Raw genomic sequence first — 26,032 nt, 5'->3', positions numbered from 1 at the left:
CATCTATAATAATAATAATGAGTTATTCAAAATAGACCATCAGTATTAAACTGAAAATGTGAAAATTATTATGATCAATATTGAACTTGTTACAGTCTTCTCCAGTTATCAGTGTTTGCCTTATTTGGTGTCAGACCAAGTTTTTGTATCCATCCACAAGCTGTCATCCAAATTCCTTTCCCTCATGGCTTGTACTAGTTCTCCTGCTCTTCAAGTTATTTGAAGTCTCTCGCATTTTTTTTTACCTAGATGAGACCAATCAAATCCTTTTTTTTTTTTCATTTCATATCCAGCATTCTTCTGACCTGACTGTATCATGTAGTCTTGCCTTCCAATCTTTCTACCACAGAATCTAGCAAGTACATCCATTCTCTGATGATTTCATTCTAGAAATACATCTCCTTTTTAGACAATCCATTTCTATCATACATGGCCTTTTGTTTCTGGTGCTGTGTTAATGACTATTCTTCACCACCATAAAGCAAAATTCTTTCGATGATGACCTTATAATAGTCTTTTTCATTTTTTCATGTACTTCTTGAATCCATAGGACCGCATTTATCATATGCAATAATGCTCCTCTCAGTAATAAAATAAATGTTCATGTATCACTGATATAATGTCGGAGTTTTTTTTTTTTCTTTTCATTTCTCATAGATAATGCACAAATATATATAACTAATTTGCATGTGTGTGTGTGTGTGTGTGTGTTGTGTTATGGCTGTAGTCCATAGTAAAGTAGTGGACTAAGTTTTTTATAACTTTTTTTTTTAATTTACTTGACTCCAATCAAGCAAATATCTCACTTAAGAGCCAGCACAAAATTTTTCAAGTCCTGGGCATGGATGGTAGTAATTATCTTCAGGTGGGAGTTGAGTTACATTGTGCAGTATCAGACCCCTGTGCATCTTATTAGAGGTAGGATTGGGCGCCAGGTACTTCTCAGATGGCCTGAAGAAGTACTATGTTTGGTCTCAAAGATTATTTTAAAAATATATAACAAAAAATTAATAAAAAAAACCTACCAATAATCTACCATAGGGTCAGAACTTTTTCTAGGTGGTAGTCAAATAAAAAAAAAATGCTGTTTGTGTTGGTGGGTGGGTTGGCTGGCTGGGATCAAGAGCAAAGTAATCTGTTGATATTCTTTATGAAGAATTCAACAATTATTCTTTATGAAGGTAGAATGAAAGATGAATAAGCATAGCATGTTCAGTGAGTTAACAGATCAACCATAAAAGGATGTTGGGTGGCTGTTGCTTATGTTATTGTAGGTTTATCAGAAATGGGGGGGAGGGACATAATGGATGCTAATTCTGCCAAGCACTGCAGAAAGGTACAATGCAGAAACTGACCATTTATTGGATAGTGGGTAAAAATAGTCTGTAACATAGAGGAGTCACCAATTAACTAAACTGCTCTCTTGAAGTTGAAAGCTTCTTTTTTTTCTCCCACTTGTTTAGTACTATAAATTAAAGATGCCAAGAAATTATATTTTTCGTTTTGTCCTTTATTATTATTATTTTGACACCTCCAGGGAGTCCAAAGACTCATCGAGAGCAGACACTTGCTCTTCAGCTCTGTCTCCACCACTCAATCCACTTCACTAACCATAACTACACCAATGGCATCTACTGCCAACCACCAGTAGTCTTTCCACAGACAATCACAAACATCCATGCCCACGGTGGGATTCGAACCTGCAGTCTTTTGGCCGGAGACCGGATACACTAACCTCTCAGCCAACCAGCCCGGCAAAGTAATTAAAAAAAAAAGTAAATAAGTTATTAAGAAAATTATTTTCAAATGCATGAAACTAGCTCCAGAAATGATATTTCTCGAACAGGGAAAATGCACTCCTTTCTTGGAAGAGCATAGAGTTTTGGTTATTAAAGCATCCTCTTAAATACTTAAAAGGTACAAAAATAAAATTGTTTGCACACAGCAAATAATATTCATTGTCATCAAAAAATAAATAAATAAAATAAAATCCAGCATTATTCCTCGAAAAACTCATTTACAGACAAAACACTCACAACCACCTCTGGTAACGCATTTCAGCCAAGCCCTGAAAAAAAAAAAAAAAAATTGATTCAGCCAGAGAGGCATGGGATGAAGTTTTCTTGAAAGGATAGAAAAATCAGAACTCCGTGGTGGACACAGGAAGTTAAAGAGGCAGTGAAAGAAAATAAAAAAACATCATATCAAAAGTTACTGGCAAACAGCTTGTGCTCTCAGAGAATACAGAGACAAATGTAAGAAAGCTAAACACTATGTAAAACTGGCTAAACAAAAGTCATGGGAGGACTTTGGCAAGAACATAGAAAATTGCAGAGGAATTGTGTCTGCAAATAGTGGAAGTTGATAGTAGCATGCACAGATTTTGAATCTGTGTGGTGTGAAGTTGAAATAAACAGGTTGGTATATGTGGAAGTATAAAGCAGGTGATTATAAGATTAAATGAGTAAACAGAGTAGGAGTGAAATGGATGAACAGTGAAATTAAGCAAGCTGTGCTGGCCAGCCTGGCTGGCCGAGTGGTTAGTGTATCCGCTCCCCAGCCAAAAGGCTGCGGGTTCGAATCCCGCTGTGGACATGGATGTTTGTGATTGTCTGTGAAAATAAGTGGTGGTGGTCGGTGTTAGATGGCGTTTCGGTTGGTGGATTGTGAGTGGTAGAGAGTTGTAGAGTGGATGCCCTCCCTCGATGAGTGTTTGGACTCCCTGGAGGTGACAAATAATAATAATAATAAAAAAAAAAAAAGAAAATGTTATGAAGGACGTACAAGACAGTTTGTGGTGATCAGATCCATGAAGTGTATAAAGTGCAGGCTAGAAAGGTGACAAGCATGGTAAGGAAAGAAAAGGTGCAATATGAAAGGAGATTGGCTGGTTAGGCCAAAGTTAACTCAAGGGAATTTTTCTGCTACATGGAAAGCAAGTGGTAGAGTAATTATGGCAGATTAACAATTGTGGATAGTCATGGCAACAGACTAACAGCCTAATGGTGGTGGTTGGCGGTATATGGCATTGGTGTAGTTGCAGTTCGTTGTAGTTGGTGAATTGAGTGGTGGAGACAAAAGTGTAGAGTAGGTGCCCTCCTACTCTACAGAAGAATAATTATGGCAGATTAACAATGGTGAATAGTCATGGCAACAGACTAATGGGTGATGGTTGGCAATAGATGGCATTGGTGTAGTTGCAGTTTGTTGTAGTTGGTGAATTAAGTGGTGGTGACAGAGGTGTAGAATAGGTCCCCTCTTACTCTACAGAAGAATAATTATGGCAGATTAACAATGGTGGATAGTCATGGCAACAGAATAACAGCTGCAATGGATATAGAGGAATTATTGAACAAGCATTTTATTAGCATATATCATTATTATTATAATTATTACATGACACCTCCAGGGAGTCTGAAGACTCATCAAGGGAGGGGACCACTCACTTCACCAACTGCAACGAACTGCAACTATATCGATGCCATCTACCACCAACCACCACCACCACCATTAGTATTTTCACAGACAATCACTAACATCTATGCCCATGGCAGGATTCGAACACGTAGACTTTTGGCTGGAGAGTGGATTCACTAACCACTTGACCAACCAGACCAGCGTGATAATCCCAAACAGTTCTTTTGATGTGTTGCAAGTAAAAGGAAGAATATTTATGGCAGAATGATTTTAATGAATGCCTATGATGGGGAGATAACTGAATCAGTCAAAATAGTAGAATTACTAAATGAACAATTTGTGAGAATTTTATCATACTGGTATAAATGATGCCATGTAATATATAGTAGAGAGGCCAGTATTACGAGCATTGGAAATGAAAGAAACAGAGATGTATCAGATGTTGGTTGGGTTAGATGTGAGTAAGGCTGTGGAATGGATGATGTATCACATGTATTCTTAAGGAATGTGCACCACGGTTGGCTATGCCCTTCACCTGGTTATTTAATAAAAGTCTTCCATCAACCCAATCCTGTATTCTATTCCTTACCAATCTCTCCAACACCTTGACCACAACTGCAGTTATACAGACTGGCCTATAGTTGGAGACTTCTGTCTTAGAACATGCTTGTGGAGTGGTACTAAGACAGGTCTCTCTCTCCACCTATAGGCTAGTCTGTATAACTGCAGTTGTGGTCAAGGTGTTGGAGAGATTGGTAAGGAATAGAATACAGGATTGGGTTGATGAACATAGCATTCTTTATGATGGTCAACATGGATTTGTAAAGGGTAGGCCCTGTTTTAGTCATTTAATTTCATTTTATGATAAAGTGACAAGTGTGTCAGATAAGGGAGAAGAATCATATACAGTGATATTCTTACACTTTACAAAAGCATTTGATACATTACCACATGATTACTTGGTATCAGAAATTTACTCTCTGAATGATACCAGCAGGCTGTGTATTATTATTATTATTTAGGCCTCCAAGGAGTCAAAAGACTCATTGCGGGAGGTCCTTCCTAGGAAACACAAGTCTATCAAGACTCATCGTGGGAGGTCCCTCCTAGGAAACACAAAAGTATCACAGATCATCCTCCTCCTAGCCAATCTCAGTCTGCTTTGGAATTGATAAGTTTTATAAATCTGTTTCAGGCTGTAGCATGCATTGAATAAGAACCTGGATTCTCAAAAAAGGAGAGTAACCAGTGGTATACACTAAGGTTCTGTACTTGGGTCCCCTGCAGTTTAACTTGTTTGTAAATGATATATCATGTGGACTGACTTGGGATCCTCAGTTGTTTGTTGATGATGCAAAGTTGGGAACAATAATAAGTAGCACTGCTGATGTTAATTCCCTTCAGGAAGATTTGAATTGACTTTTACTTGGACAAAAGAGTGGGGTTATAGTTTTAATATCAATAAGTGCAAGGTGTTGCATTTTGGAGTGTAGAAATATAAGTCTGTGTACTATATTGGTGGTGCTGTACTCAGGAAATGGATGCAATTAAAGATTTGGGAGTGATGATTGACAGTAGACTGAAGTTTAAAGGACATATTGCTAGTGTTGCAAAGGCTGCACATCATAGTTCCGCTATGATAAGACATACTCTAACATGTAGGAATAAGGAAGTGGTTATGCCACTGTATAAGGCACTGGTCAGACTACACTAGGATTATTGTGTAGTCTGACCAGTATCTAAGTGGTCACCTGAAAACCAGGTGACCACTTAGATCTGGTCACCTGGTTTTCAGTGTGATGTGGAGACATTGGAGAAGGTCCAGAGGCAAGTGACTAAGGCAATATCAGGACTTTGGAATGCTGGCTATATATAGAGAGAGAGATTGAAGAAATGTGGATTGCAGAGTTTGATGGAAAGGAGGAGGAAGAGAGGTGATATAATAGAGTCATTTAAGTTAGTAAGAGTATTTTAGCAGATTAATCCAGAGGAATTTTAAAAAGAGTAGAAGGTGAGAGGTCATCCTTGAAAGTTATGTAAAAATGTGAAGAAGGAGGGAGAGTAGATTTCTTACATGGGAAAATTGTCAGTGAATGGAATGCATTACCAGAATGTGTTGTTAATGCAAGGAGTGTTTAAGGAGTAATTCAGAAGAGTAATCCAATCATCCAGAATTCAGCCTGTACTGAAGACTGAATTCTGGATAATTGGAGTAAAGCTCTTATAGTTCTCATCTGTTAAAAGGGAGATAAAAATGAATATGAGAATTACAGAGGAATTTCCTTATTAAGTGTTCCAGGTGAAATGTCTTCAAGTGTACTTGAGAAAACACAAAGGAAAGTTGTGAAAGAGAAACATGTTGAAGCTATGTTCAGGCCAAATAGAGGCCATGATCAGATTTTCACTTTATGACAAATAGTTGTGTAATTGTGGGAAAATAACAGGAATCTCTAGTTAAGTTTTGTAGATCTGGAAATGCATATGAGAAGGTGCCAAGAGAAAAGCTTTTTAAAATACTTCAGGTATATAGGGTAACTAAAATGTTATCCCAAACAATAGATAGTCTATAAGTTGGCAGTTCTTTATTTATGATTCTTTATCTAAATGGAATAATATCAATAAAAAGACAAAAACTATGAAAACAGGTAGAACCATAGAAGACTTCGTCTGCATTCTCAATGGAGAACCTATAGAAGAGAACAAGTAAAATATGTCAGCTAAATATTTAGACAGCAGAACTACGATCTGTGATCCTAGCTTTATCCACCTTTGCTACTAGTTGCCCGGTATTGTACTACCCAGGTATTTGCTTATGCTTGGACTCGCCGAACTTTTATAGCTTGCTATATTCGGCATGAAACTCTTTGATTTCTATCTTAGAGTTTTTTATTCGGCTTTGAAATTATGTAGGATTAAATATCCCCTTAATTTAAATAATATTTAGACACCATTTTTAGTGAAGATAGAAGATTAATATTATTATTATTATTATTATTATTATTATATCGCACCTCCAGGGAGTCCAAAGACTAATCAAGGGAGGACATTACCTCTACAACTCTTCATCTCACTACTCCACCAACCTTCATCATCTAACACCGATGCCATCTACCGCCGACTATCATACTAGTGCTTTCACAGGCAATCACAAACATCCATGCCCACAGTGGAATTCGAACCCGCAGCCTTTTGGATGGAGAGCGGATACGCTAACCACTTGGCCAACCAGGCCGGCAATTAAGATTAATATGGATCTTAATGGAAATTAAGATTAATATGGAAATTAACAACAGAATAAGTAAAGCTGGTATAGTGGAGAGTCAGTTGAATAAATGTATATGGAATGAGAGAGAGAAATTAGCAACAACACTAAACTAGCATTATACAAGACAGTGTTCAAACTGATTTTAACTTATGGATCAGTGAGTTGGATAAAAATAAAGCAGTTGATCAAAGACTATAGATCACAGATATGAGAATTTTGAGAAAAATTAGGAGAGTGAACAGATGGCATCAATTTCAGAATCATATTAAAAATAATGATATTAGGAAGGAACTTGGCATTCAGGAATGTGTGAGCAGAGCTTAATCTAAGGTGTTGAAAGTTTTTTCACTTGGTTATACTATAAATTAAAGATGACAAGAAATTATATTCTTACATCATGAAAATTATGGAAACAACTACCACATTAGGATAAAACTTTAGTTTCATATAAACTAAAATAAACATTCATTTCAACATTAAGATGACCATTATGATGATGATCACATTAAGGTTGTCGTCGTCATCTGGAGTATACACATATATACAAAGATATAAGCTGCACTACAATCTACATGGTATGCTAAAGTTACTGATCAACCATTAAAACTATTGGCCTGACCTCTGATGAAAAAAAAAAACACTTATTACATCAAAGCTAGAGTCCTGTTATTATTATTATATGTTAGGTTACAAAATTAAATTAAGCTGGAGAGCAACATGTTCACACACACACACACACACACACAAAAAAATACTTATGATGTAAGGAATGGCAATATGATTGAGATTTTTATGGCACCATTATTGTTAAGATTAGGGTGGTTAATCAAAATTTCACAGGCTTCTTTAAATTTCTGTTCATAACGTGATAGTTGTTTCCATAATTTTCATGATGTATTCTGATCACAATGTAAACATGACAGGAGAAAGAGGAGTGATATGATTGAGAGTTAAAAACTTCTGAAAGGATTATACAGAATTTCAGTAGATGGAATTTTTCATTTTATGGAGTGTAGGAAAAGGATTTGAGGATGTCCCTGGAAGTTGAGAATGAATGCTGTCATAGAGTGGTGAGTGATTGGAATGGATTGCTGTTGAATGTTGTGTATGCGTGAATGAATTCAAGAACAGGTATGACAGCTTGTGCACATAATATGGCCTCCCAGAGTGAGTTTATTACTCCTTGCAGGTCTCTTTTAATAATAATTCAACAACGGACAATAATGAGTGGAGAGAAGGAAATTATAATACCACTTACAAAGCATTGATAGAGCCCCATCTGGATTTCTATGCACGGATCTGATTATATGGATGTCTGGCTGGTAAGAAAACATTAGAGTTCCAAAGCAAGTGACTGAGATTATCTTGTGGCTGCAGAAAGTTGAGTATGAGGACAATTTAGGGAAATGCACTGTGCAGAACTTGGCATATAGGTGATGAAGAGGTGGTATGATTAAAACATATAAATTAGTGAGGGTAGCCTATCAGATGTGGAGCAAGTATTGCATGGAGCAATGGTTGGAAAAAGAATGTGAGGTTATTTCCTTAAAGTGAAGAACAGGTATGACATTGTGTGTTCAAGGTAAGATCTGATAGATATCGCCATCTTATTATTATTATTGTTCTGGGCAACTCCAAGGAGTCGACAGACTCATCGAGGGAAGCCCTAACATCATGTCAATAACAACTATTCGACATTGACACGGTATCTATCATACCTTGCCTTGAACTCATTCACGGTCGTAGCACCCACAACAGACTCTGGAAGCTTATTCCACTCATTCACCACTCTCCAAGTAAAAAACTAGCTCTAACACCCTTGTCAACCACACTCTTGCCCAGCTTCCATGCATGGCGCCTAGTCCTCCCACCACCAGTCATATTTTCAAAAATATCTTCTGGATCAATCTTATAGAAACCCTTCAGTAATTTGAATGTCTCAATCATATCACCCCACCTTCGCCTATCGTCCAATCTCTGCAACCCACAAATCTTCAACCTATTCTCATAAGGTTCATTCCACAGACCTGCTATCATCTTGCTCACTCATCTCTGGATCCTCTCCACTTCCTCCCCATCACAAAGAAACCCTGGTGCCCATAACTGGGCACAGTAGTCCAGATGGGGTCTTATCAAGGCTCGATACAGAGGAACAACAACTTGTTTGTCTCTGCATGTTAAAGTATTTTTCAGAAGCCAAGTGATTTGATGAGCTGATTTAGTCACTTTTGCAATGTGCCCCCTAAACTTCTATTCCCTATCCACCAACACTCCCAAATCCCTGGCCTCATCAATCTCCTGGAATACAGTTCCACCAATGTGATATACTGCTGCTATTCTTTTCACCCCAAAATGCATAACCTTACACTTTGCCACATTAAATTGACATCCATTTTTCCTAGCCCAGTCCTCCAAACTATCCAAATCATCCTGAAAAATTTTGACATCCTGTGCACTCACAATTGCTCTACCCAACTTTGCATCATCAGCAAACAAGTGAACTTCCTCTCACATCCTTTCCTATATCATTGATGAACAAATTGAAAAGCATTGGTCCAAGAACAGAGCCCTGCGGCACACCACTAGTCACAAGCCGTCTTTTAGACTCCACTCCTGAATAAACCACTCTCTGGTATCTCTCCTTCAACCACCCGCCTATCCATCTCACCAACCCTATATCTATCCCCCATCTGCTCCAGTTTACTGATTAGGGTTCCATGTGGTATCCTGTCAAAGGCCTTGGCAAGGTCAAGTAGTATCACTGTAAACCCATTACCCCTATCCAGTTCAGCCATCACTGTGTTATAAAACGTGAGCAAGTTACTGAGGCATGATCTACCCTTCACAAAACCATGTTGTCCCCCATACAATATCCCATTTTCATCTATCCGATCCTGTATTCTTTTCTTGATTAATTTCTCTAAGACCTTGACAACGATTCCTGATATGCTAATCAGTCGGTAATTTACAACAGCAGTCTTGGAACCACCTTTATGCAGTGGAACTATTTTCCCCTCTTTCCATCCCCTCGGGACTAACCCAGACCCGAGACTCAAATTAAACAAAATGGTCAAGGGTACTGACAATTCTTTAGCTGCTTCTCATACGACACGAGCTGGTATACCATCCAATCCCGCAGATGTATTCACATTGAGGTTATGCAATAGACTACTCACCTCCACTTCATTCAACACAATTCCCGTATAATCTACTGGTTTATTCGTTTCTGCAATGTCACCACCTGGTTGATATATACTTGCAAAGTGCTCACTCAGTAACTCAACTATATCAACTGATTCAGTTACCTCCCTACCATCGGCATTCTTTAAAATCATTCTGCAATGTACATTTTTCCTTTTACTTGCTACATATCTAAAAAACTGTTTAGGATTCTCTTTAGCCTGCATGGCTAATGTTCTTTTGTAATCCTTTTTTTGCTTTTCTTACCACACTCATTACCCTTCTGGCTAACGAGTGTGGTAAGAAAATAATCTCTTCAAAGGCACTAATCTCTTCAAAGATTAATGCACGGAGTCTTGTGACTCCATGCACTAAGCTCTCTAAAGAGATATAGAGGTCTCTAAATAATATATTATTATTATTATTATTATTATTATTATTATTATGTGACAACTCCAGGGAGTCCAAAGACTCATCAAGGGAGAGTGTGCCAACAGCATAAAATGATTGAATCCCTTCCAACTACTAACCGTGCTCAAACTTGCTTAACTTTTTGCTGAGCCATTAGTAGCAGAGGCTCTACCAATCGACCAACCTTTGCTACACTATTTACTATATATCCTTTTCTAACTGAAACCTTCATAAGATTTCTCTCTGGGACACTACTGCATGGCCACCAACCAGATGCAGAATTGACAATACAGTTTTGGTTATTATCTCATAAATAAGATACATTGTCTATAAAATAAATAAATAATACAACATTCATCATAGATTGATTTATGGTAAATTGGTTCACTATAATATACTATATGTATTATTGGAAGGCATTGAAACATGGTAATATTTTAATTGTTTCTTTTGCAGTTTGCATATGCTGTTTTTATGTCACTCTTGCTTGAAGTTTTGGCTGGAGCTATATCATTAATCAGAGAATCATATGTAAGTTGAAAACATATTTTATTTCCTGTGCAAGCATAATTTAATTAGTTGGAAAGTAAAAATAGTTTTTGTAGATAGGAATAATTTCTATATAAAAAGTACCACAATCAAGTAAATTCATTGCTACTCGTTAAAGGATAAGTACACATTAGAGCATTCCAATTTACTACAAAAAATAATAAATTATCTGTAATGATGTACTACAATTCTTGTGTATCCAGTTACCTCAGAATGTTGCATTAAAAAATACTGATGGGGGTGGAAAAGACAAAAGAATGAAAAATTTGTGTGGCATAGTAATACATTGCATAAACGTTTTCCACATTATTATTAGTAGAGTTGTTATATCAAATGTAAGCAATTAGGTTTAGCTTTACTTGTTTTTGTTTCTGTTATATCATGTACAACATTTGTTTATACTGTGTCTTCTTCTTCTTCTTCTTTCACAATGCCTTATCCCATGTTAAACGGGGTCGGCACACTGATCTTTAACCTACCTCTTCCAAGTTCTCCGTCCAGGGCGTCCTTCGACTCCATCCTTTCTCCCTAAGATCCTCTGTCACCTTATCCCTCCACCTGAGCTTGGGCCTGCCTCTTTTCCTCCTTCCCTCCAACTCCATATACTTCACTTGTTTACCAACATACTCCTCACCTTCCTCTCTACATGTCCAAACCACCTCAGCCTACTTTCTTGTATCTTCTTGCCAATTGGTCCCACCTTAACCGTCCCTCTGACCACTCATCCATCTCAACATCCGCATCTCCGCTATCTCCATCTTCCTCTCCTGTGCCTTGGTTATAGGCCACGTCTCAGCACCATGGAGCATTGCCAGCCTCACCACCATCTTATACAGCTTTCCTTTCCTCTTACAACTCACTCTCTTGTCACACAGAGACCCCGCTCATCTTCCTCCAATTCATCCAACCGCATGTTATTCAGTGCTGTATTTCCTCATCCAAGTCACCATTCCTCTCAACAACCGACCCAAGGTACTTGAATTTCTTCCCTGAAATTAGCCTTTCACCTTGGAGTCGTATGGCCATATCCTCGTCACTCCCTGTTAACATATATTCAGTCTTCACCTGGTTAATTCTCATGCCTCTCTCCTCCAATGCCTTTCTCCACTCTTCCAGGGTATTTTTAAAAGCTTCTCTCGGGATGATTCGCATAGAACAATGTCGTCGGCAAAGCATGCTCCATGGTGCCTCCTTCTTGACATCCTCCACTAGTACATCCATGACCAGGTCAAAGAGGTAGGGGCTCAGAGCTGACCCTTAGTGTAGCCCTATGACAATGGGGAACCCTTCTGTCATGCCGACACTAGACCTGACCTGAGTTTCTGTTCCCTCATACATCTCCTTCACCAACCTCACGTACTATTCCGACACCCCCCCCTTCTTCCTCATACACCTCCATACCTCCTGCCTGGCCACTCTGTCGTATGCCTTTTCCAGGTTTATAAACACCATGTGCAGCTCCACTTACATCTCTCTATATTTCTCCATCAATCGCCTTAGTGCAAATATCGCATCCGTTGTCCCTCTTCCTGGCATAAATCCAAACTGCTCCTCACCAATTTTCGTTTCCTGCCGTATCCTTCCTTCAATTACTCTTTCCCATATCTTCAATGTGTGTGACATCAGCTTGATCCCTCTATAGTTGCCACAGTCTTGAACATCTCCTCTTCCTTTGTAGATTGGGATGCGAATACTTTTCCTCCATTCATCTGGTATCTTTTCCTGTTGGGCTATTTTCCTCATCAGATCCCATAACATATCCATGCCCTCACTGCCCAAACTTTTCCACACTTCCTCAGGTATCTGGTCTGCCACCACAGCTTTTCCATTCTTCGTTTTTCTTAGTACCCAATCCACTTCCTCTCTACTTATGTCTTGCACCGGTCTCTCATTTTCCTCTCCATCTTCACACCTCTCTCTCAGATTCTCCTCATTTAGTAGTTTACAGAAATATTCTTTCCATCTTCCTCTGATTTTGTCCTCCTCTTGTAATACTACTCCTGAGGCATCCTTTATCTGCTTGACTGATGTTATGTCTTTCAAGGCCTTATCTCTGGCTTTTGCTATTCTCAACAACTGAACTTCACCACCGTTTCTTTCCAGTTCTTCATAAACCTCATCAACTGCCCTTGCTTTTGCCCTTGCCACAGCTCTCTTTGCATTTTTGTTCACTAATCTATATGCCTCCTTGTCGGCTCTAGTTCCAGTCATGTCCCATTTTTTCTTTGCCTCATGCCTCCTTATCCTCAGCCGGTCCCTTTCCTGATGTTATACCAAGCACCTCTTCTTCAATTTTTCTAATATTCTGACTGCTAACGTCCCACCATTCTTCCACATCCTCTGGTAACTTCATTTTTTTCAGTACCTTTTCTTTAAACTTATTCCTTTGGCCTTCCTCTTCCAATTTTCACCATTTTATTCTCCTCTGTATCTGCCACTTCCGTCTATTCTTCTTTCCCCCTTTTATATCACAGTCTACCGCAACAAACCTGTGCCGTGCCGCTACACTTTCTCCATTAATCACTTTACAGTTTTTCACCTCCTTCAGTTGTTTCCTACCGCACATAATATAGTCAATCTGACTCATTCTATCCCCGCATCTTATAGGTTATCAGATGCCTAACTCTCTTCTTGAACCACGTGTTAGCTATAGCCAGATCGAATGCCACAGCATATTCTTTGATTCCTTTACCTTCTTCATTTCTTTCACCACTACTCCAACCCCCATGTACCCTTTCTTCACCGCTTCGTCGCCTTCCTACATGCCATTCAGATCTGCTCCGACAATCACTCTCTCACCATCAGGGATTCCCATTACTACTTGGTCAAGTTCTCTCCAGAATGTCCCTTTCTCCTCCTCATCACCACCTACTTGTGGGGCGTAGCCACACACTATAGTAGCCACACTTCCTCCCATCTCAAGTTTAATGCTCATAATCCGATCATTCTTCCGGCACACCTTGCAGACTCCACCCTTCAGCTCCTTATCGATGATAATTCCAACTCCGTTTTTTCCCTTCTCATTTACACCACTATAAAACAGTTTATATCCCTCCGCTAGCTCCTCTGCTTTATTGCCCTTCCACCTTGTCTCCTGCACACACAAGATCTTCAGCTTCCTTCTTCTCATCATATCCACTATCTCCCTACTCTTCTCATTCATCATACCCACATTCAGCGACCTGATTCTTACTTCACACACACTCTCTTTCTGTTGGGCTCGCTTCTCTAGCCGAACCTGTCCTTGGTTCAGTAGCCCTAGCCCACTTCTCACAGTCCTCGGGCGACAGAACTGCATGTTGCTTATGGGGGACGCCCTAGCCGTGGTCCTTTCTCTGTTATCCAACATTTTATCATTGGTTTTGGCATGGTTTTTTTATGGCCAGATGCCCTTCCTGATGCCAACCCTCCCCATTTATCCGGGCTTGGGACCGGCACTGAGAAGACTAATTGGCCTTCCCCAGTGGCTGGGTTTTGTTTACACTGTGTATGGCCTCATAATTAATGGAATATACGCATCACTCTTTAGCATGGTTTAAGCTTGGTTTCATCTTCTGTTCTTTTGCTGCAAGTTATTCTACACGGTGGCCATAACTTTCCCTTTTTGGAAGCATCTGTAGCTAAAACCAATAAATGGAATTAGACTAAATTTTATATTGAGACTTTTGAAGGCATGAGGAGATGATTTCTGCGAAGAAAAGATTTAGTACCAAAAGTCGCCGATTGGGGAAATTTTGGCGCTGGTGGAGCCAAAAGCAGTCAAATATTTGCAGTAAACACAGGTAAAAAGGATTATGCAAATTTTACTATGTGTACGCGACAGCAGCGCCACCAATTCCACTTAAAAAGTGATTGGGAATGTTCAAGAAGTTATTCAAAGGACTGACGAATTGTGCTCAATATGCATCCTACCTTGCAATGTCCTACGTTGTGTATGTTGGTGGCATTCCCATCTTGCATGTCTTGAAAGAGAACATAAAATAGACTGTTATGAACATCCAATCTGACTCCTTACGCTCAGCTGTAGAGCATGTTGCACATACCAGATGCAATTTGTTGAAAGGTCAGCACGTTAAACATCGTGTATGTGGTCCAGGGGACCATGTTTCTGATGAATAAAACATTATTTCCTGTGAATTCAATCACTGCATTAATTTCTGTGTGTTCACAAGTTGTTGTTTTAGTTTAATTATTATTATTGTAACGCGCCACATATCCAGCTGGAATGAGTGACGCGGCTGTCACTTACACATTTTATATGCCTTTAATGTAATTATCTGCTTGTTTTCGGTCCGACCAGCGCCAAAATTTCCCCTATCGATGACTTTTGGTACTAAATCTTTTTTTCGCAGAAATCATCTCCCCATGCCTTCAAAAGTCTCAATATAAAATTTGGTCTCATTCCGTTTATTGGTTTTAGCTACAGATGCCTCCAAAGAGGGAAAGTTATTTTATGGCCACCCTGTACTATTTTGTTTTGTAGTTTCTGACTTGCATTTATCTCATAGTTTCCTAGTAAGAAAATGACAGACACCTAGAATAAAGATTTAATTAATACTATAGTATTTTGTTGTCAAAATAGCATTTTCAGGCTTAAAATATTCAAGTGTGACTCCAAAAGGCTTTAATTTATTATTAAGAGGGACTTCCAGGGAGTCAGACTCATCGAGGGAGACCACATACTACATGCACCAGCTATCATGCTTATTCTTGAATTCATTCACACTTCTTGCACACACAACATCCAGTGACAATCCATTCCAGTTCACTCACTACCCTATGAGAGAAAAATCTAGCCCTCGCTCCCTTCTTAGCAGCAGCATTCATTCTCAGCTTCCAAGGATGCCTTCTTGTCCTTTCCCCACCTTCCATAAAGTGAAAAATTCCATCAACTGAAATCCTGTATGAAATCCTTTCTACAAATTCTCAATTTGTCTTCATAATCAGTATTCCACAATCCTGATATCATTTTTGCACTCTCTCTGCTGTATCAGAATCACAATGGAAAGCAGGAGACCAGACTTCCACATCATAGTTCAAGTGAATTCTTATCAAGGCCTTGTAAAGAGGCAAAATGACATCCTTATCTTTACATGCGAAAGTTCGTTTCAGCATTGCAATTATCTTTTGAGTTGTATTTGCAATCTTTACTTCATGGCCCCTGAACTTCAACTTGCCATCAACTTACACTCCAAGATCCCTAGCCTGAGCAGTTTCTTCAAGCATAATCCCACCAATATAATATGCCATTGGATATCTAATAATGCCAAAGTGCATTAATTTGCATTTAATGACATTGAACTGACATCCATTTTCCCATCCCCACAATTCCAGCCTGTTCAAATCATCCTGTAAGTACTGCATATCAGCATCAAATCTGATTATCCTATCTATCTTTGCATTATCAGCAAATAGCTGTATATTGCCTGTCAAATCCTTCCCAATATTATTAATGTACAGATTGAATAACTGCAGACCAAGATTGAATAACAGTTACCAAAGGAGGCCCACTCAGCCCGCCACACATTTATCATATGAGCTTTGAAGTTGCTTACTAATATATAATTAGTAAATATATGATTTATTTATGTTTAATGTTTTGTTATTACTATTGTTATTTTATAGGAGTCTCTGGACTCTATACAGAGTCCAGAGACTAATATAAGCACTCATGACCACATCTAGTAACTCATTCCACTCATTCACTGCTCTCATGAACAAAAGAAATATAGTTCTGATACCCTTATTTTTGTTTATATCTTTATATTATATTTTCATTTTTTTTTAATTGGATGTCTCATAATAAATAACTGCTGGCCTAGTCTTAAGGCAAGGTTTTTGCCCTTTACTGACATCTTCCATGTCCTGCACTTCAGTTGACAAAAAAAAGTTTAGATATGCCATCTGGTAGATTAGCACAATATAAGAGCATTTCTTAATTGAATTATAAATTAAGAAATGCTGTGCTGTCTTTGGTCTTGTAAAACTCCAGAGACCATGCCTGAATAATTATATCTTTTCTGTAATAGAAGATTCATCACAACAAGCTTGTTTCTGTGAGCGGAATGATATTATTATTGTTATTATTTTGGTATCCTCTGTGAAGTGAACAGATGAACAGATCCATTATGGGAGACACGCTCAACCAGCCTCTTTTCTTTCATAATCAGCTTTGAAGTTATTTACCAATATATAATTAGTAAATATATAATTCATTATGTTTAATGTTTTGTTATTACCACTGTTATTTCATAGGAATCTGTATAGAGTCCATAGACTAATGTAAGCACTCGACCACAAGTAGTAACCCATTCCACTCATTCACCACTCTCTCATAAACAAAAAAAATCTAGTTCTCATACCCTTATTAACAAGATCTTACACAGCTTCTAGGCAGTGATTCTTTGTTTTCTATTTTCTTGTCATGCATTGAGAAATCTCTTCTGCATCAATCCAGTGAAAATCCTTAAGTAACTTATATGCACCTGTCATGTCTCTCCCTCAATCACCATTTCCACCTATCTAGTCAGATGGTGAGAAAGAAGGCATTATGGAGGCAACAAAAGATGAGTGGTAATAATAAATTCCATGAGGAGTACAAAGAACAAGCAAGGAGGGTGACTTGGTTGGTAAGGGTGGCAAAAGTGCAGTATGAGCAGCAGTTAGCTAATGAAGCCAACAAAAAAAAAAAAAAAAAAATCCCAGGAAGTTCTTTCAATATGTAACCAGTAAGAATAATTACAAAACAAAAAAAAAAAAAAAGAATGATTATGGTAGGACAACATTGATTTGAGAAAATGATATAAGAGCGACTGCTGCAGAGGATATAGTTGAGATATTTAATGAGTAGCTCACAAAGGTCTTTCATCTTTGTGAATGTGACATCATGGAGAATTTGAGAGCAATGGATGATGAGGAGAAACTGACTGTGCATGAGCAAGAAGTATGTGAGGAATTGAGCAAACTGGATGTTAATAAGGCTGTGAGACTTGATAATATATCACCATGTATTTTAAAGGAATGTGTAAGGGAATTGACATATGCCTTGACATATTTGTTTAATATGAGTTACATTGGATCAAGTTCCAAATGAGTAGAAGGGAGGCAAGATTGTACTGCTTCATAAGAGAGGTGACAGAACTCAAGCATCAGATTATAAGCCAATTTGTTTGTCAGGTGCAGCAGTTGGTGAGAACCAGGATCCAGAATTAGGTTGACAACTGTGGTATTATGTTTGATGGACAGCATGGATTTGTTAAAGTGAAGTCATGTTTTAGTAATCTACTTATTTACTACAATAAGGTGACAGCTGCATTGGAACAGGGAGATGAATACATAGTAATATACTTAGATTTTGCAAAGTCTTTTGATAGATTTTCACATAAGTTGATACTCAAACTATATCAAATGGGATTACATATTAGACTAGTGCACTGGATTGTGGATTGGCTTTCTGATAAATGTCAACAAATTGTGTTTTGGGGAGCAATATCCTGGAAGAGGAAAGTCACTAGTAGTGTTCTTCAGTCATTCATCTGTTTTAGGATCATTGCTATTTAACCTACATGTTAATGATATTAGGAAAGACTTGAATGGGTATATTCAGTTGTTTGCAGATGATGCAAAGTTGGGACAAACTATGAGGAGTAGAGCAAATGTTATGGCTTTACAAGAAGAATAGGTTGGATATGTGGGCACACACGGGAATGGGGATGACGGTGTTGTGAAATTATTAATATTATTGTTATGGCTACTCTAAGGAGTCCTTAGACTCATTGAGGAAGGCTCTAAACATCGTGTCAAGAACTTTCCAACATTTCCAGACTATCTATCATAGTTTCATAGTTTGCTTTGAACTCATTCACAGTCTTGCCACCTAGAACAGACTCAGGCAACCTATTCCACTCGTTCACCACTCTCCAAGCAACAAACCTAGTTCTAACCCACTTGCTAACTACACTCTTACTCAGTTTCCATGGATGACCCTAGTTCTCCCACCAACACACCTGTTCTGAAAAATTTCCTCTGAATGAATTTTGTAAAAACCCTCAGTAATTTGCATGTATCCATCATATCATCCCTTTTCCGTCTATCAATCAGTTTCTGTAACCCACAAATCTTCAACCTGTTCTCGTAAGGTTCATTCCATAGTCCAGCTATCATCTTGGTCACTTGCTCTGGATACTCTCTACCTCCTCCTCCCCATCACCAAGAAATGCTGGCACTCTGCTCGTCAAGGTATTCTTCATTAACCAAGTAATTGATGAACTGCTTAGCCATTTTTGCTATATGCTACTGAACTTTAACTCCCTATCCACTAACACTCCCAATTTTCTGGAGTACATTTCCATCAATGTGGTATACAGCTAGTAATCTTCTCATCCCAAAATGCATAACCTTACACTTTGCCACATTAAACTGATATCCATTTTCTTTTGCCAAGTCTGCCAATCTATTCAAATCATTCTGCAAAATTTTGACATCATCTGTATTAACAATTGCTCTACCCAATTTTGCATCCTCAGCAAATAACTGAATAGTTCCCTCTCAGATCCTTTCCTATATCGTTAATGCTTAGTGTACAAATTAAATAGTAGCCATCCTGGAAGAGAACTCTGTGGCATGCCTTCTTTGGTTACATTGCTAAAATTGTGAGGACAGCACAATGAATTCTGACAGTGATACGGAAGACAGTGATTTATAGAAATAAGGAGATTCTGGTTCCATTGTATAAGGACACATATGGACGAAGCCAGAGACTTGGGAGTGTTGGTGGATAGGGAGTTGAAATTTAGGGGCACATAGCAAAAGTGGCTAAATCAGCTCATCAGATTACTTGGTTACTGAAGAATACTTTGACAAGGAGACAAACAGGTTATTGTTCCTCTTTATCGAGCCTTGATAAAACCCCATATTTACTGTGCACAGATTTGGGTGCCAGTGTTTCTTGGTGATGGGGAGGAGGAGGTAGAGAGGATCCAGAGGTGCGTGACCAAGATGGTAGCTGGACTATGGAATGAACCTTACAAGAACAGGTTGAAGATTTGTGGGCTACAGAAATTGGTTGATTGATAGGCAGAAAAGAGGTGATATGATTGAGACATTCAAATTATTGAGGGGTTTTTACAAGATTAATTCAGAGGAAATTTTTCAGAACAGATTTGGTGGTTGGGGAACTAGGAGCCATCCATGGAAACTGAGCAAGAGTGTAGTTAGCAAGGGTATTAGAACTAGGTTTTTTACTTGGAGAGTGGTAAATGAGTGGAATAAGCTGCCAGAGTCTGTTCTGGAAGACTGTGAATGAGTTCAAAGCAAAGTATGATAGATACTGTGCAAATGCTGGATAGTTCTTGATGTTTAGGGCCTCTCTCTCGATGAGTCTAAGGATTCCTTGTAGTTGCCTGTAATAATAAGTCTATGGGAGTGGATAGGATAACACCACATATATTAATGGGATATGCAAAAGAGTTAACACGTGGTGATATCCCATCTAATCCTTATTGAGCACTTTTTCAATATGGTTGTTCAGCAGAAGTCTAGCAAAATGAACATTCCCAGAAGGAGAAATAGTGCCACCTTTACCACCACCAGCCAAGTGTAGTGGTAAAGGTGTTAGAAAGGCTGGTAAGAGATAGAATAGAAATGTGGATTGATGAGATTGGAAAGCTTTCGAGAGAGCATCATGGAATTGTTAGGGTGAGAGTCATGCTTTAGTAACTTGTTACATTTTATAATAAGGTGACTAGTGTATTGGATAGTGGAAGATGCTTATACAGCAATTTTTTGAATTTTGATAAAGCATTTGATCAAGTACCACATAATAAACTACTGTTGACATTGGGCAGGATGGGGTTAGATAGTCATTTAGCAGCTTGGTTACAAAACTAGTTGACTAATAGGAGCCAGCAAATTGTGCATGATAGGTGCAGGGTCCCAAAATAGGAAGATAACGAGTGGGTGCAACAGGGTTCTGTTCTGTTCCAGGAGTACTGCTGTTTAACTTATATATCACATGGTGGGAAAGGAAATATTCAATTGTTTGCTGATGATGCTAAATTAGGAAGAGCAATATCAGGATATTCTGATGTGTTGTTGTAAGAGGAGTTGAATTAGTTTGGTACTTTGGGCTGAAGAATGGGGCATATCATTTTAATGTTGGTAAGTGTAAAGTTATGCCCAAGCAAGAAATACATATCTTGGTAGATAGAGAACTGAAGTTCATGGGACATATTGTGAAAGTTGTAAGGGTTACCCAAAACATCGCTGCTATTATGCAAAGAATGCTGATGTGTAAGAATGAGGTGATAGTTTCACTCTATAAGGTGCTAATTATGCCTCATTTGGATTTCTGTGCAAGATCTTGTCACCTGGCTGTATCAGTATTGGGAAACAGTGAAGAGGTTGCAGAAGCGAAGAACTAAGACTGTCTCAGGACTCTGGAATATTAAGTACAACAGATTGAAGGAATGTGTTTTTCAGAGCTTGGAAGATAGGAGGAGGGATGATAGTATTCAGACATATATAATTTGGTGAGAGGAGCCTATCAAATAGATACAGAGGAATTATTGCATACGATAATGAGTGATATGAGAACTGGAGGTCATTCCTGAGAGCTGTATAAGGGTGATGTTAGTAAAGAGGTGAAAAAGAGATTTTTTGCTTGGCAAGCGGTGAGCAAGTTGAATATGTTGCTGGAATGGGCAGTGAGTGCTCCAACATTGATTTTTTTCAAAGCAAGGTTATGATATTGTGGTTTATAAGTGTTAAACCTTCTGCAATGAGTATTTGGACTCCATGGAGAACTCAAGTAGGCTGGAGAGTTGGACAGATAAGTGACGATGACAGATTAATGCAGCAGTGTATTATTTTAAATATTGGATTTTAAAGATGGATCCTGTGAAGTTCTAATAATCAACCTCCTTAAAATTCATAACATCAGTGTGGTCTGTAAGCCTATTTTTACCATCTTCAACGCCTTCATTCTCCAAAGGACAATAACCCTTTTATGAACATCCATGGGTCTACAAAATTACTTGTTCTCATGGTCTTCCCTGAAGGCGAGACTTGAAGAATTTTCAAAATAAGAAAGAAGGAACATGTGATGTGGAGATATTGGTGATGGTCCAGAGACTAGTGACAGACAATCACAAACATCCATGCCTACGGCGGGATCTGAACTCACAGCCTTTTGGTTGGAGAGCGGATACACTACCCACTTGGCCAACTCTTGGCATTTTTCATTTAATTTAAAGGATTACTTGTATGTTGAAAAATCCTATTAACAAGTCAAGAGAAGCAGGTTATTATCCCTGTTTATAAGCTTATGATTTATCCACATTTTAACTAAAGTTCACAGATTTGGTCATCTAGTTTTCTTGGGAATGTGGTGGTGGTGGTGGAGAGCTCCAGTAATGAGTGACCAAGCTGGTGACAAGTTGGTGGTATGCTCCCAATGAGGATAGCTTGAAGGTGTGTAGGTTGCAAAGTTTAGTTGACAAGTGTAAAAATTGGGGACATAATAGAAACCTATAAGTTAGTAAAGGAGTTCTATAAGATTGACATGAAGGATATTTTTCAATGCATGGCAAATAAGAGAGAAAACTGAAGGTCAAGCATGGAATTTGTGTAAGAGTGTGGTTAGTAAGGGCATACAGATAAGATTTTTTCTTGGAGAGTGGTGAGCGGAATAAATTGTAGTATTAGTTATGAGTGCCCTGACAGTGAATTTAATTTAAAAAGAGGTATAATGGGTATTGTGTGTGTGTGTGTGTGTGTGTGTGTGTGTGTGTGTGTGTGTGTGTGTGTGTGTGTGTGTGTGTGTGTGTGTGTGTGTGTGTGAAGATTGGCATGTGTTTCCCGTAACGATTCTTCAGAGTCTATTGAGATACCCAGGTAATAATAATAATAATTCTCACAGCCTTATTAACTTGTAACCCAGTCAACACCTGTCACACCTCTGATTCTTGCATTTCCAGTTCTAATACTAGCCTCTCTTCTACATATTGTACACATAATTTACACTGATATGTGTAGTATGCATGCTGTATGCATGTCTCCAGAAATCCACTTGTCTGTTTGCGACAGGTGAGTAAACAGGAACAAGTGGTGAATTAATTTTTGGCCTCATTAAAAATCCATTCAAATTTTTTTTTTTTTTTTTTTTTTTGCATAATTTACACTTTTTTTTGGTGCCAAAAAATTCATTATAGAAGTTTTATTTCCAGAGAGGTTGAAATAAAACTTGCAGATCTGAAATCCTCAATTCAAACACTACAGAGTTCTCTTTTAAAGAATCACTGAAACAGTTTGCTAGTTGCTGGTTTTTTCTAAAAGTTATAACATATCTGAATCATCTTCACTTCCCTCCTTTTATGTACTTTAAGGTTCTGAATCATTTTTTAATAGTAATTAAAAATTCAACATGCCATATCCTTCAGTTGTTCTTTTGTCATAACATAACATTTGATAACATTTAACCATTTTTCCTACACCATTCTACACCATTATAACCTCAATGCTATCTTTAAACCACCTACAAAACTTAAAAACATATTCAACTCCTCCAAGGATCTTGTCCTCCCATTGGCACATCCTGGAGTATATTGCATCCACTGCACCTGTAACTTACCATACATTGGTGAAACAGGTCGTACAATCTCTATATGTAAGAAAGAACACATAAGACACATTAAATATAACCATTTTGGTGAAGCAGGCCTCTCAGATCACGCTCTCAACACCTTACACCAAATCAACTGGAAAAGTACCTGCTCTTTACACCACATGAAAACTTGGTATGAAAGAAAATTTAAGGAAGTCTGTGAAATTCTGATAAACCACCCAAATATCAACAATAATAGTGGCATGAAAATTCCAAGAATCTGGATGGCACACATCCAGCCTACCTAATATTTAGTACTTCAGGACTATAGGCAACCCTCAGCTAGTATTGGAAACCATTCCATACCAACTGGCTAAAATTTATATGTATAATCATAGTGTTAATATATATATACATGGACTTTTTTTTGCTCCCATTGGAATTTTACAACCAATAGATAATATTAATAATAGGACTCTAGCATTGATGTAGTAAGTTTTTTTTTTTTCACCAGAGGTCAGGCCAATAATTGTTGTAACAGTTGATCAGTAACTTTAACAAACCATTAAAATTGTAGTGCAGCTTGTTTCTCTGTATATAGTGTATATGCTCCAGAAGATGACCTTGATATAAAGGTCGAAACGTCGAATGTGGATTTTGGTTTATATTAAACTAAATTTTTACTCAAACATAGTAGTTGTCTCCATAATTTACCAAAATGTGTTTAACCATTTTTCTTTCTATATGAAAGATAATCCACTTAATATCCACTTTCCAGTTCAAAAAATTTCATTTCTCTCACAGCAGTAGGGATCTTTTCACTCCATGCATGCTTTATTTCTCAACACACTTCTGGTTTTCATTCAAGTCATGAAGAAATCAAAGTGAGCCACTACTACAGTGTTATAGTTACAGTGATTTGCTTGAAAAAGTAAATCTTTCACACTTTAAGTGTGCAAGAAAATGTGTAAGTTTTTCATATCATATATACATTTAAATTAAATCAGTTATTTCTAATAAATATTAATCAAAATCAGTGCATTCATTTGCCCCATTTATTGAAGTCTCTGGACTCATCTGTTTCCTGCAGTTTAGTTCCTTCAATATTGTACACAGCTTGTAATGTCTTCTCAAACTATTATTATTATATTATATTACTGTAAGACCCCATAAAGTCAAAAGATTAATCTAGGAAAATTTTGTAAATACAATGCCTCTGTTCTTGCCCAGGGGTTAAATGGTTTCATCAAATTGTAATAATATGTTTTTTTTTCTTTTATTATATAAAAAGGATATTTTAGGATATAAAAAGACGTCACAGGTTCTGAAGAAATTCAGACACAGAGGTGTGGACCATCATCAAGTTTTTTGTGCTGCAAGAAAAGTCCATAACAGATTCACCAAATTTTGTGTGAAACCTTAAGAGACTGTTCCCCAGCATATCCAACAGTTGTTAGATCGGTTGCCAAGTTTAAAAATGAGCATCCTGATACATCAGATGCCGCCATTACCATTAAGGAAGACATTCCACAGCAATCACACCTGAAAACATCGATGCTATGCATGCCATGATACTTGATGACAGATGAATGCCAGCCAGAAACATTGCAAAGACTCTGGGCATATTCAGGGAATGAGTTGGAGTCATTATCTGCCAACATCTGGACATGCAGAAGCTCTGCAAAGTGGTCCCCAAATGTTTGAATGTAGACAAAAAGAGAAAACGTGTGTTGTCATCTCAAGGGATTTTTGGTCATTTTGAGAAATCAGGTGCAAATATTTGGCTTGTATTGTGACTGTTGATGAAACATGACTTCATCACTATGACCCAGAGACCAAACAACAGTCAATGGAGTGTAGACACAAATGTTCCCCATGGCCAAAGAAGTTCCAAACCCAAAAGTCAGCAGGAAGGTTCTTGCCATTGTCCTTTGGGTTATGGATGGTGTAATCCTTACCAAGTACCTCAAGAAAGGTGAAACTGTTACAGCTGCAGTTTATTCAACAGCTCTGAAGGAATTGAAGGAATTTATTTACAGCTGGAAACTGAGCAGAGGCATGTTGCTTTTGCAGAACAACACACCTGCTCACACTGCTCATTGAACCTAACAGACAATGCACAACTTGGGCTTTCAGTATTTGCCTCACCCACCATATTCACCAGACCTGGCTCTATCTGACTATTTCCTATTCCCAAATTTAAAGAAACACTTGAAAGGAACAAAATTTGCCACAGATGATGAAGTCATATCTGCAACTGAGAACTATTTTTTGCAACAAGGGAAAGATTTTTTCTAAGAGGATTGCAAATGATGCAGCAGTGTTGTAACAAGTGTATAACACTTCATGGGGATAATGTAGAATAATGTGTAAGTTATATGGTTTTACTTCAATTCCTCCATGGTAATTATCATAACTTTTCAACACACCCTCATATATATAAGGGGGACTGGAAAGTAATCAATTATTTTTAATAGGTCATTTTTAGCCAATTGTTTTTTCTTAAATAACTCATAAATTATTAAATTTGATTTTTATTTAAATATTAGCATTACTTTTCTATTTAAAAAATCTTTTTTTTTTTTAATTTTAGATTATTTTTTTAATAT

At 37.9% G+C, this 26,032-nt stretch overlaps 1 protein-coding gene across 3 annotated transcripts in view; it reads left to right on the top strand.

The window, feature by feature from the left end:
* LOC150105870 (CD151 antigen-like) overlaps positions 1 to 26,032 on the top strand; it is a 133,662-nt gene that overhangs the window by 9,871 nt on the left and 97,759 nt on the right. For all 3 annotated transcript variants that reach the window (XR_016548459.1, XM_090394380.1, XM_090394379.1), the window contains exon 2: positions 10,730 to 10,804. Coding sequence is in view for 2 of the 3 variants with exons in the window: in XM_090394380.1 (XP_090250506.1) it covers positions 10,730 to 10,804 (75 nt within the window). In the remaining variant the exon portion in view is untranslated. The remainder of the gene's footprint in view (positions 1 to 10,729; positions 10,805 to 26,032) is intronic.

Source organism: Typopeltis vanoorti, chromosome 6 (assembly GCF_054136105.1).
Source record: "Typopeltis vanoorti isolate ZY-2024b chromosome 6, IOZ_Tvanoo_1.0, whole genome shotgun sequence".
Taxonomy (NCBI): domain Eukaryota; kingdom Metazoa; phylum Arthropoda; class Arachnida; order Uropygi; family Thelyphonidae; genus Typopeltis; species Typopeltis vanoorti.
Note: the sequence above shows the minus strand (reverse complement) of the source record. Positions and strands in the feature narration are given on the sequence as shown.